Source organism: Herpailurus yagouaroundi, unplaced genomic scaffold (genome assembly GCF_014898765.1).
Source record: "Herpailurus yagouaroundi ecotype Mexico unplaced genomic scaffold, PumYag 566, whole genome shotgun sequence".
In the NCBI taxonomy this organism is placed as follows: Eukaryota; Metazoa; Chordata; class Mammalia; order Carnivora; family Felidae; genus Herpailurus; species Herpailurus yagouaroundi.
Window position 1 is genome coordinate 559,312 of NW_024412783.1, and position 11,440 is coordinate 570,751.

The window sequence follows — 11,440 nt, forward strand, 5'->3', positions numbered from 1 at the left end:
GCAGGTCAGAAGATCCTCATGTGGGAGCCCTCCCTGTTCCTGGAGGAAAGGGACATCTTTATTTCCAAGAGGGAGGGACCCTGAAATGAATATGAGGACACAGGCATTGTTAAGATTCCCCCTGTTTATTAAATTTTGTTCATATCTCCACTTATCCTATCATATTTCTCCATCACTGTCTACTCTTTATCAAATCTAGCATGACAATCATACTTTGGGGTTTTCACCTCTTTATGAAAGCTCCCATGTCATGTAAAACTTACATCAAACAAATTTGTCTGCTTTTCTCTAATTAATATATCTTTGTCAGTTTAATTTTCAGACCAAGACAGGGACATGAAAAACGTCCAGGAAACTTTTTGTCCCCTACACTCTGTATGACATAAGTCATGCTCCTTAGACCTACAGGGTTTTTGACAACTTAAATGCTTAAGGATTTTTGCTCTCTAAACGTTCTTGTAGCAGTAGAAGCAGCAGGAATTGGGGGTCAGACAAAACTTGGAGTAAATCTCTGGTTCATTTCTACTTGAGCAAATGATTTAACCTGAAGTCTCAAGTACCACATAGGTAAAAATAAAGATAATGGTAATCATGCTGATCTCTGACAAATGTGGAGATGATTAAATGAATTAAGAGCACCTGACTCATAGTAGGAACTTAATAAATATCAGGTTTTTCTCACCAATGAAATAAAAACATACTTGAGAAATAATAGTACATTAAGATGTGAATGACCCACATGTCATTTGTACAAGTTAACTTCTTGGTTTATCTAAAATTTAAACCCGACTTGGGGGACAAAGGGTAGAAAAAATATGATTTGATGAAAGGCTTCAGATGAGAATTTGAAAAAAAAAATACTCAATGTGTTAAATTCCCATATTGGATGGCTGTCATGTAAAAGAAGTGATCAATCTGTGATCATTCTGACTAAAAAAAAAAAAAAAAAAAAAAAAAAAAAAAAAACCAGAAAGTTAACCAATTAAAAACAAACAACAAAAAAGAAAAAGAAATCTGATTATGAAAAGTAGTTTTCTATTTGGCACTCTGGTATAAGTTGTGAAAACTCATCTTTATAACTATTCATCACACATTGTTCTTCAGACCTGTTTGATAGATCATTTGGTGGTTTTGGAATGCTATGTGTTGTGCAGTTCACTCATTAAAACATAGTATTGGAACTGAAACAGTTATAGAAGTCTAAGAAAAGTTATATAAATTGGGAAGAATAGATTAAGATTATTGTCTGGTCTGTTCCAACAGTTCCAGATGCCATCATTGGCCCCTGATGGAGTGACAGCCAGATGAAGATGCTGGTCTTTCATTCTCACTTAATCCTTTCCTACCCCTCTGTTATCCAGCACCATTCTCCTCAGTGCCCCCTTCACCTCTTTGTTTCGGAGGGTGTAAATCAGGGGGTTCAGGAGTGGTGTGACAATGTTGTAGAAGAGGGTGAGGAATTTGCTCTGGTCCTGGGAAGAGCTGTTTCCAGGTTGCATGTACATGTAGATGATGTTTCCATAGAAAAGGGAGACCACTGTGAGATGGGAGCCACAGGTGTTAAACGCCTTTTGTCTCCCTGACACTGGCTGAATCTGTAACACAGCCCTTACAATGTAGCCGTAGGACACCAGGATAAACACTAGAGGTGACAGCACAATGCCCACTGCCAGGACAAAGACAGTGCCTTCAATGGCAGCTGTATTGACACAGGCCATCTGAATCAGGGCAGGCATCTCACACAGGAAGTGGTCCACACTGTGGCGCCCACAGCGGGGTAACTGCAGGGTGACTGGGGACATGACCAAGGAGTTAGCCACACCACAGCCCCAGGCCACCAACACTAAGCCCATGCAGAGACGTGGATTCATGATCACCAGGTAGTGCAGGGGTTTGCAGACTGCAACAAACCGGTCATATGCCATGACAGCCAGGAGCAAGCACTCCACACCACCCAGACCCAGAAACAGGAAGAGCTGGATGGCACAGCCTGTGTAACTGATGGTCTTGTCATGGCCATTCAGGTTATAGAGCAGCTGAGGAATGGAGCTGGTGGTGAAACTGAGGTCCAGGAAAGATAGGTGGGTGAGGAAGAAGTACATAGGAGTGTGGAGGTGGGGGTCCAGCCGGGACACCAGGATGATGGTGGTGTTGCCCACAAGGGTCAGGAGGTATGCAATCAAGATGACCACAAAGAGGATCCTCTCGAGATGGGGATGGTCAGAAAACCCCAACAGGATGAAATTTCCCTGGGTGCTGTCATTGGTCCCATCCATCTCTACTGCACCTGAGAGGAATATTGATACTAATAATACTTATATCCATTATAGGGAACACTTACAATGAGCCAAACATTCTTCTGTGCTTCTTTACATTTATTTACTCATTTAACCTCTAACTACAATGATTTGCAGTTGGCACTCTTTTTATTCCTGACTTACAGAAAAGGAAACTGACACAGATATGTGTTAAGCAAATTATCATTTTCTAGAAAGGAGCAGAGCTGGTTTGGAACGCAGGGAATGGAACTGAGAACCTTCTTCCTTTACTGCTGGAATTGATTCTAATTCCAGTGACAGGAAAATGTTCCTAAGTTCCTGCTCAAATCTCAAAGGTCCCAGATGGAGCCCCACAATAACCAATTAATAGTATTTAGAATATCTCCACTATATGCAGAATACATCATCCACTCTTTATCCAAAAGGCAAATCTCGGGGCACCTGGGTGGCTCAGTTGGAGAAGTGTCCAACTTCAGCTCAGGTCATGATCTCACGGTTTGTGGGCCCGAGCCCCACATTGGGCTCTGTGCTGACAGCTAAGATCCTGGATCCTGCTTCCCATTCTGTGTATCTCCCTCTCTCTCTCTGCCTCTCTCCCGCTCGTACTCTGTCTCTCTCTCTCAAAAATAGACATTGAAAAAAAATTCAAAAGGTAAATCTCATTTATTTCAGTATTATTATTGAGGAAATTTTACAGCACCTGAGTAGATAAATAATGTATGAGACAATAGAATATTAGTAAAGCAACATCCACATAAAATTATTCCCTCTCTACCCCTCTCCCTCTCTTTCTCTTGCTCTCTCTCATTTGGGTATGGTATTCAAGAAATAGAGTATTTTTTCTTCCAAAGTATTATACAGTGTTTGAGGGGAAAAATCACAATATTATGCAACAAATAATAAAACTTTGATGTGATAATCACATATGTGTGTAGAAACATCTACCAAATTGCAATTCCAAGAATGAATCACATTCAAAGCAAAGCATTTTTGAGAACATAAACCACAACTCTTGCAGATCAATATAGAAGAATAGATTTAAAATATCTTGGGCTATAACTCCAATCTCCCATGTTACAATCCTTTAGCCAACAAGAGACACTTATGAAACCTTGGAATGTTTCTTTACCGTTTTATAGTTTTCTCATCTAAAATTGTGATAATCAAACTATCTTATTTATTTTACAGGTAAGTTTTGGGATTTTTTAATATGAAAGAAATATAATAAATATGAAAGTTTATATGTATGTCACATAAAGGTTATGTGTTATACAAATAGGGAATGGGAAAATAAGCCCATGAGAAAAGTCAAAGAAATTCTGAAGAAAAAAAAAAGTCTAGTGAGAGGAAACTATCCTTAATATACATCCAGACATACTACGGAAATGCAATAATTAAAACATGATCAATGGCAAGGAATTTGGAGTGGGTAGACCATAGATCCTTCATTCATTCTTTTCATAAAAACTTACCATAAAAACTTATTTATACATTTAAAAAGATAAAACTACTATATAGGAAAGAATCATAGTTGTTCTCTTTTTTTCCTGATTATCTTAGATCTCACTAAACAAGTAGCAACTATCAAAAGGTATGAAGCAAAATACAAATAAAGTTGATTACATATTTTTTAAAAAATCCATAAGGAATCCTACCACAGAAAATACTAATAAAAAGCCTAAGGAATAATGATAATAGTAGAGCAATTCAATATGACAGCTGAAAGGCTACCTTGTTTAGTAAATTTTTTTCAAGAAATTGGAGAAAAAACATGTAATGAAAAATAGGCAGCAACTTGAAGAAGTTCACAGGAAAACAAATGATTTACAAAACATGATTTAAAAATATTAAAATCATTCTCACTAATGACTAAGAGTATAACATATAAAGTTATTTATTTTTTAGATTGGTAAGTATTTAAAGATGTGATACATACACAGCTGGGAAAGTGTGGGGAAATAAACTCATTAACTTTTGATAGGAATAAATTGGAATATTAACTTTGGAACAACCTTTATAAAGATCATTAATTAAAAGTACACATGTATCTTGAGGTTGTATATGTAATTTTAACAAAAGAAACACCTATTATAAAATTTAAAATTACATGTTATTTTTCTGACTTATTAATTGTGAATCTAGCAATCTATTTTGTGTTTCTTAACCCACATTATGTAAATAAAAATCAAGAAACTTTATTATAACATTGATTGAAATGGATAATAGAAAAATATGTTTAAAGTTATTGAAATGATTAAAAATGACAATTTTATGAACTAGAAACAACTACTAAATGAAAATAAGTATAGGTACATAACTTCACTTGCAATTTTTTTTTCCAAAACCTAGATTAATTTCAAACAAGTGAAAAATGAAATATAATGTATAAGCAGATTATATGTACCTTGATGCCATTTTTTGGTCACAAACTCTATGTATTATATATTTTTCTATGTATAAAATGTATATTAAAATAGAAACAATATCTGGAAGTATGCACTGAATTGTTGAAAAGACCTACTTCTCAAGAGTATGATGCATTTTAAACAAGGCTTTCATTTGTACATGATTCCTTCTTTATTAAATAATCATCAATAATCATGAATTATGAAATTAGATAGGACACATGCCCATGCATGTATTTAGTATAATATAATATTTAGGAAATTCCCCTATGATTATTTTTCTGAATTTGTTAATATGTCTTTTTAACTTTGTCATTCCTCCGTTAGAGAGATCATTGTCCCATCTGACTTAAGAAAATCTGATTTTATTAACAAACTAAAAAAGGCATTATGTAGGAAGAAAGGCAGGAACAAATTTTCAATCATTGTAACGGTGTCAGTGTTTTATAACAAACAGCTGCACAACTTCATGGTCCTAAAATTATGTTTTCTGTGAAATAAGAGAAGAGTAGAAAGAGGAGCAGAAAATGAGCCATATGCTTATGAAAGGGCATGGGTTTGTCTTTCAAAATAACTTGAGTTCTAATCTCCTGAATTGTTTTCACAACTTTGTTTTTAAGTTTATGTATTTATTTTGAGAGAGAGACAGAGACAGGGAGCTCAGGGGAGGGGCAGAGAGAGAGAGAGAGGCAGAGAGAGAGGACAGGCAGAGAGTGAGAATCCCAAGGAGGCTTCTTACTGTCTCCTGAAGCCCAGCAAGGTGCTGGATCTCACCAACCACTAGATCATGACTTGAGTCAAAATCAGGAGTTTGTCACTAACCTACTGAGCCCCCCACTGCACCTGTGTTCACATCTTCTATGGGGAGGCAAGAATGACTTCACAAAAAGACTTGCAACAATGGAAACTCAGAATAAATGTTATTATGTCACACCATTCCATCTCTTAACCAGGATGCTGCCTCTTTTTGGTTTTTAAATTTTTTAAGTTTATTTATTTTGAGAAAGAGAGACAGAGGGAGTGAGGAAGGGAGAGGGGGTGGGGCAGAATATCGGAAGCGGGCTTTGTGCAGATACCACAGAGTCCAATGTAGGTCTTGAACTCACAAACCATGAGATCATCACCTGAGCTGAAGTCCAACACTTAACAGACTGAGCCGCCCAGGCACCACTCTTTCCTTGTCTTTAGAATGAGACAGAAGTCACTTGTCCTGCCCCTGGGGCTCTGACAGGGAGGGTCCACGAGGTCAGCTGCTAGCACACACTTCTCTCCATGGAAGAAACAGGTCTCTCATGGGGAATATGGAATATGGTCATTTTCTGAATGGTTCTGGGGATGGGACAAATATTTTCTTCCTTTAATTTCAAACTTTGAAAGGAATAGAATCAGTTTTCTTTTCTCTGTGTAGAGATCATACTCAGCATATTGGTTCTGCATGAACAACCTCCCCACCTTCCCCACCTCCCAATGCAGTTTTCTCTTCATAACAGCCTTCTATAACCACTGTGAATATCTTCATATTTAACCTAATTGTGCACCTGTTCCTGCACATAGCAAATTTCACTGTATGTTACGTGAATTTGTCATTATTCTTCTGGTGAGGAGAGAGATTGGGCAACATCTATCATTTTACCATTTATACATGGACACAGCTCAAAAGAATAAACAATGAATTGCTTAACATGGCCTTTCAGGTTTGCCTTACCCTGGAGAAGCATTTCCTCTTCATTGAACAAAACCAGAGAAACTGAAAGGCTGTATCAAACTCTGAACTGGAGAGACCTGACCTCTCCCCACACACTAAAGATTTGGTCTTTCAGACATAATTTTGTGTGGAATTGGAAATAAAAGAGCAGCTCACCTGCACAAAGGGAACTATTACCTTGTAAAACAACTGCTTAACTTGTGTATTTGGCAGTGTGTGTGTACCAAAGGATAAAATACATTTCTCCCAGTAGGTGCTGGTCAAACACTGGAAATACCATTGTATCCAAATGCACCATTCTATGGCAAAAATGCCCACACTGAAACCATAAGTCAAAGAAATTGTACTTTTTTAAGTTCCTGGAAAGCAGATGATCATATAATCAAACATTTTAGTTTATTTACAAAGTATTTTTAAACATTAAAGAGTTTTAAAAATTTTTAACATTTATTCATTTTTGAGAAACAGAGACAGAGCATGAATGGGGGAGGGGCAGGGAGAGGAAGACACAGGATCTGAGGAAGCAGTCTCCAGGCTCTGAGCTGTCAGCACAGAGCCCAATGTGGGGCTGGAACTCAAGAAAGGTGAAACCATGACCTGAGCCAAGGTCGGAATCTTAACCGACTGAGCCATCCAGGCATCCATATAAAGAGTTTTAAGCTCACAAAAAGTGTTTGCAATGGCAGATGATAGGGACTAGGATTGATGTTTTGATGCAGTAATGGTTCAGGCTTACATCTTCCCAAGCAAGGGATGACGTTTCCCCATCTCCCTCCTGGAAGCTGAGAACACCCTTTTCAATGTCTTTTTTTTTCTCCCCCAAAATGAAACTCCCATCTCAGATCTCATTTTCTCATGTCTGCCTGAGAAATCTATCTTCCTTGACACCAATTCTAACATTAAAAAAAAAAAAGGGAATTTGTATATTGTGTTTCTTCATATTTTGTCTCTTTCGCACTTTTACTTGTTTATCTTTTAAAATGATTTTGTATTGGTAGATTATTGCTCTATTATAGCTAAATAACATGAGTTGTGATGTATGTGCTTATGTGTAGCTTTTCTCCTGGTCTGTCTGTCATAATCCATAAACTTTCCAAGAGCAAGGAGGATACTCCTCATTTTATATTTTTGTGTTCCTTTGATTCATATCATACAGCTTTTTTTTTTAACAAACCAAAAGATAACTGTAGATTTATGAGTTGAGTCCCTAAATCCAGAAATCTACTCACCATCTTTATTTGTGTGCACCAGGTTCCACTAAAAGTCAGAAGTCAGAATGTACAGATCTAGGTGGAGGACCTCCATGGGATTTTACAATGCCCTCTCCATGACTACTGAGTTCACATGGGTGTTCTAGCCAGGTGTAATTCCAGATGTGGAGGAAATGAAAGCACCTCTCCTTGGCTTGGCTCATTCCTCTTTAAACGCAATTGACCACAATATTTATGCTGAGGGCAATGATAGTATGATGTAGCTCTCCTGAGGAAAGACTGGGGAGGTATTATAATGGTGGTCTTGATTCATCAACAGCGTTAAGCTCTGGGAAAACTTCTGAGCCCACAGGGGTCATTAGTACATACACTGAGGTGTGCTGTAGATATCTATCACATGTGTTCAATCTCCCATAAGGTCCAGACAAAAAATGAGTACCATGATAATTTGTCCCTTGTATAAAAAAAGATTTATTACTTCATGTAAGTAAAACTAAAGCCTCAATCCATTGTTGTTTTATAAACATAAATCCTGATGGGCCATTTGGTCCCCTGTTACCAAGAATTTTTATGTGCCTGAAAAACAATTGAGGACTAATCAGTTCCATACTACATGGAATAAGATCATGCTTTTTTTTTCCCCTTTTTTCCTCCTTAGCAAAAGAATTTTGACCTTTTTTTTTTTTTTTACTAAAAATTTTATATATGATGACAAAGAACTCTTTGTCTTAGTGAAAAATGTCATAAATGCATTAACTAATATACATTTTATTATTAATTTAAGGAGCTAATAGGGTGAACTATTTTGTTTAATTCATTTATTTACTTATTTATTTTTAGATCTGAAAGGAAGATGTCAGCATATATTAACTTATACCTTATAGTTTCAGAAAAAAAAAAACCTAGAGGTAATTTGAGCAGTTATTATGAAATTCTAACTTTATTAGATTGTGGATACATGACCATGTTTTTAATGCCCTTATTGAGGCAAATATGACATCATGAGGTTGGATTTTTTTTAATAATACTAAAGTAAATAGATAAATAGAAATTGAATCCATGCAATCAGCCAAGAAATATCAGAGAAAAATCAGACGAGTTTGAATCAACTAGTTAGAGAATTTATCAAAAGGATTATTTGGGTACTTTTGAGTACATATGGTTACAGAGTCAGGGCACAAAGAGGATATTTCATATAAATGAATCAATATAACTTGTAGGTTTCTAGAATGTGTATGGGATACATATTCAGACCACCTCCATTGTTCCCTCTTCCCTGTTGAACAATTCCACAGAGGGACCTAGTAGCGCACAGAAAATATGAATGGAGGGGTCCATGCTTGAAGAGCAGACAGGTTTAATAAATCCCAGCGTTCCCAATTTCTGTGCCCTTTGGGACACTAAGAGTTGAAATTACAACTCTAAATTTGCTAAGTTCTTTCTAACTCCTAATGCAGCTATTTCACTTCCTATGTCCAACCAGCCCCATATATCTCTCTCCTCCCTTTTTTCTTCATTCAGGACCTTCTTAACATGTTAGAATCATTAGCTTATTTGGTTAACTCACTTGACAAACCAGTCACCTGATTGAGGGGGTGGAGTAGGAAAATTATCAAATTAGTTATTTGAATAGATTATGCAGTCTTGTTAAACTGTAAACCTAACTCTGAGAGCTATAGCTTCAGAAAAACTAGAATCTAAAGTTTGCAGTTGACTTTTGAATCATTCTTTATGATTTTAGTCATTCCTTAAAGTGACCTGGGCCAGACAAAAAGTCCGATGTATAATAACAGAGACATGTATGATGGTAAGAAGTGATGGGGAGGAGAGGAGACCCAAGACACCCTTTAGCTGTTGGAGTTGGCTCTTCTGTGAACCTCAGATCAAAAGGGTCTCATAAAGCATGAAAGATTCAATTTAAAAAAAGGTTTTAGTCCATATAATTTTCATACCCTTAGTGGGTATGAAAGGTGGCATACAGAGTGCATATGAGGTAATGCATAATTCAAAAGTGTTGGCATATTGTCATAGGGAATCAAAGCTACAGGAGGCTCAATAGGACCATACCTGGGAATGGCAAGTCATCATGTTCCTAGAATTTATTACCTTCACAAATTGATCCTTCTTTTCAAATTTTCTGTATACCTAAAAATGGATTCTACTCATTTAGCACTTGACATTAAACTTTACTGGACAGTGATTGTGTACTTATAAATAATAGTAATAATAATAAAATAATAATTATAATAGTATAATATGTTACATTTCAGAAAACACTTTTAGATCTATGATTTAATGCTTCCCCTGAAAGTCAATCATTTATTATTCAACAAATATGAATTGAGTGATAACCATGTACAAACCAGTATTTGAGGTGCTTGAGATATGTTGGAAATACTGTTATCAATAGACCGATATCCCTCCCTTCAGAGTGCTTACGTTCTACCAATAAAAGGCAAAACAAACAAACAAAAATAAACACAATAAATAAGATAACAATATAATAGAATACATTTAGAAATTGTTAAGTACAATATTGGAAAAAAAGGCTCCATTGGGCCTGGTAAAGAGGACTGGGAGAGTGGGTTCTGGGTGGACTCCAAGGTGATTCAGACAGTTTAGTTGAACTGAGAAGTTGGATTTGAGCAGGATTAATGAAAAAAAAAATGGGATGAGTAAAGGAGATATGTGGGAAAATGGAACCACAGGTAGAGGGCTCATCTGGGAGAAAGACCCATGGTGGGAAGTGCCTTGTCTGATGTAAACCCAGCCTAGGTGCCAGGATAGAGGGAGGAAGATAAAAACAGAAGCATGTGGAGGGACACAAAATCAGAATCAGGTAAGGAGCTGGTGTTCAGATACTCCAGGGTTTGAAGTTTTGCTGTAAAGATTATCTAAGTTGAATGGAAAGTCATTGCAAAGTACTGTCTTGGGAGCTGAAGGATAACCCAGCTGCAGCATCCATAATGGATGCACAAAGGGCTGGAGTACAACTAATGTTAGGAACCGAATGTAGCAACTCAGTGGAAAAGGATGGAAGTTCAGACTAGTTATAGCAGCAGAGTGGTTAGGACTGGCTAAGCTTTGTATATGTTCTGAAGGTAGAACCAAGGGTTTGCTGATGGTTTGGATGAGGGCCAAAGAAATCAAGAGAGAAGTCAACCAGATTCTTGGCTTGAGCAACTGAAAGGATGGTGTTGCTTTCCACTGAAATGGAGAAGTCTGTGTGTGTGTGTGTGTGCATGCATGCGTACATGCACACTCTCACATTCCTGTATGTTTCAGGAGAATAGGAAAAATCTTTAAATAGGATTTAAAGAAGTTTGCTGTTAGTGAACCAGAATTCCATAAAGAACAGAAGAAACCTTTAGGAAGACGCACAAAACCTTGCAAAGCTTAGGAAACAAGGGATGAAGGCACACTTAAGTTGGCTTAATGATTGACATAAATCATAGTAAGATGCAAAGTAAGATAACAGCATTAGAGGGAAACAGTGGAAACCAGGATGTTTGCTTTCTCATAGGAACTAGTTATTCTCTGTTCACACCCTGACTATGTGGTGTTGTGCTTCTACCCATTAAGCCTAAGAGAATGGGTGCTGGAGCCCCCAAGGAGGTGAGATCTCAGAAAAGTGACTCTGTTTCTCCTGATGTCTATGTGGAAGGGTCTTTACTGCTCTGAGTGTATTTTCTCTGCATTGACTCCTGTCATGGATCCTGGCCTTACAGTAACATCAACACTCAGGTGTTACAGTAAGTCGCCAGCTCCTGTTTAATCCCTGATGATGGGGAAACATGAGCTGAAACCCAAGGCATGAGCCTCTTCTCTACTCAAACCATG

The 11,440-nt window shown here is 37.2% G+C and overlaps 1 protein-coding gene across 1 annotated transcript; it reads right to left on the reverse strand.

Annotated features, from left to right (window-relative positions):
• Positions 1-1,331: 1,331 nt before the first annotated feature.
• Positions 1,332-2,276, reverse strand: LOC121023602 (olfactory receptor 2W3). The gene has a single exon (XM_040465546.1). The coding sequence runs from the start codon at positions 2,274-2,276 to the stop codon at positions 1,332-1,334; it is 945 nt and encodes a 314-aa protein (XP_040321480.1).
• Between the last annotated feature and the right edge of the window lie 9,164 nt (positions 2,277-11,440).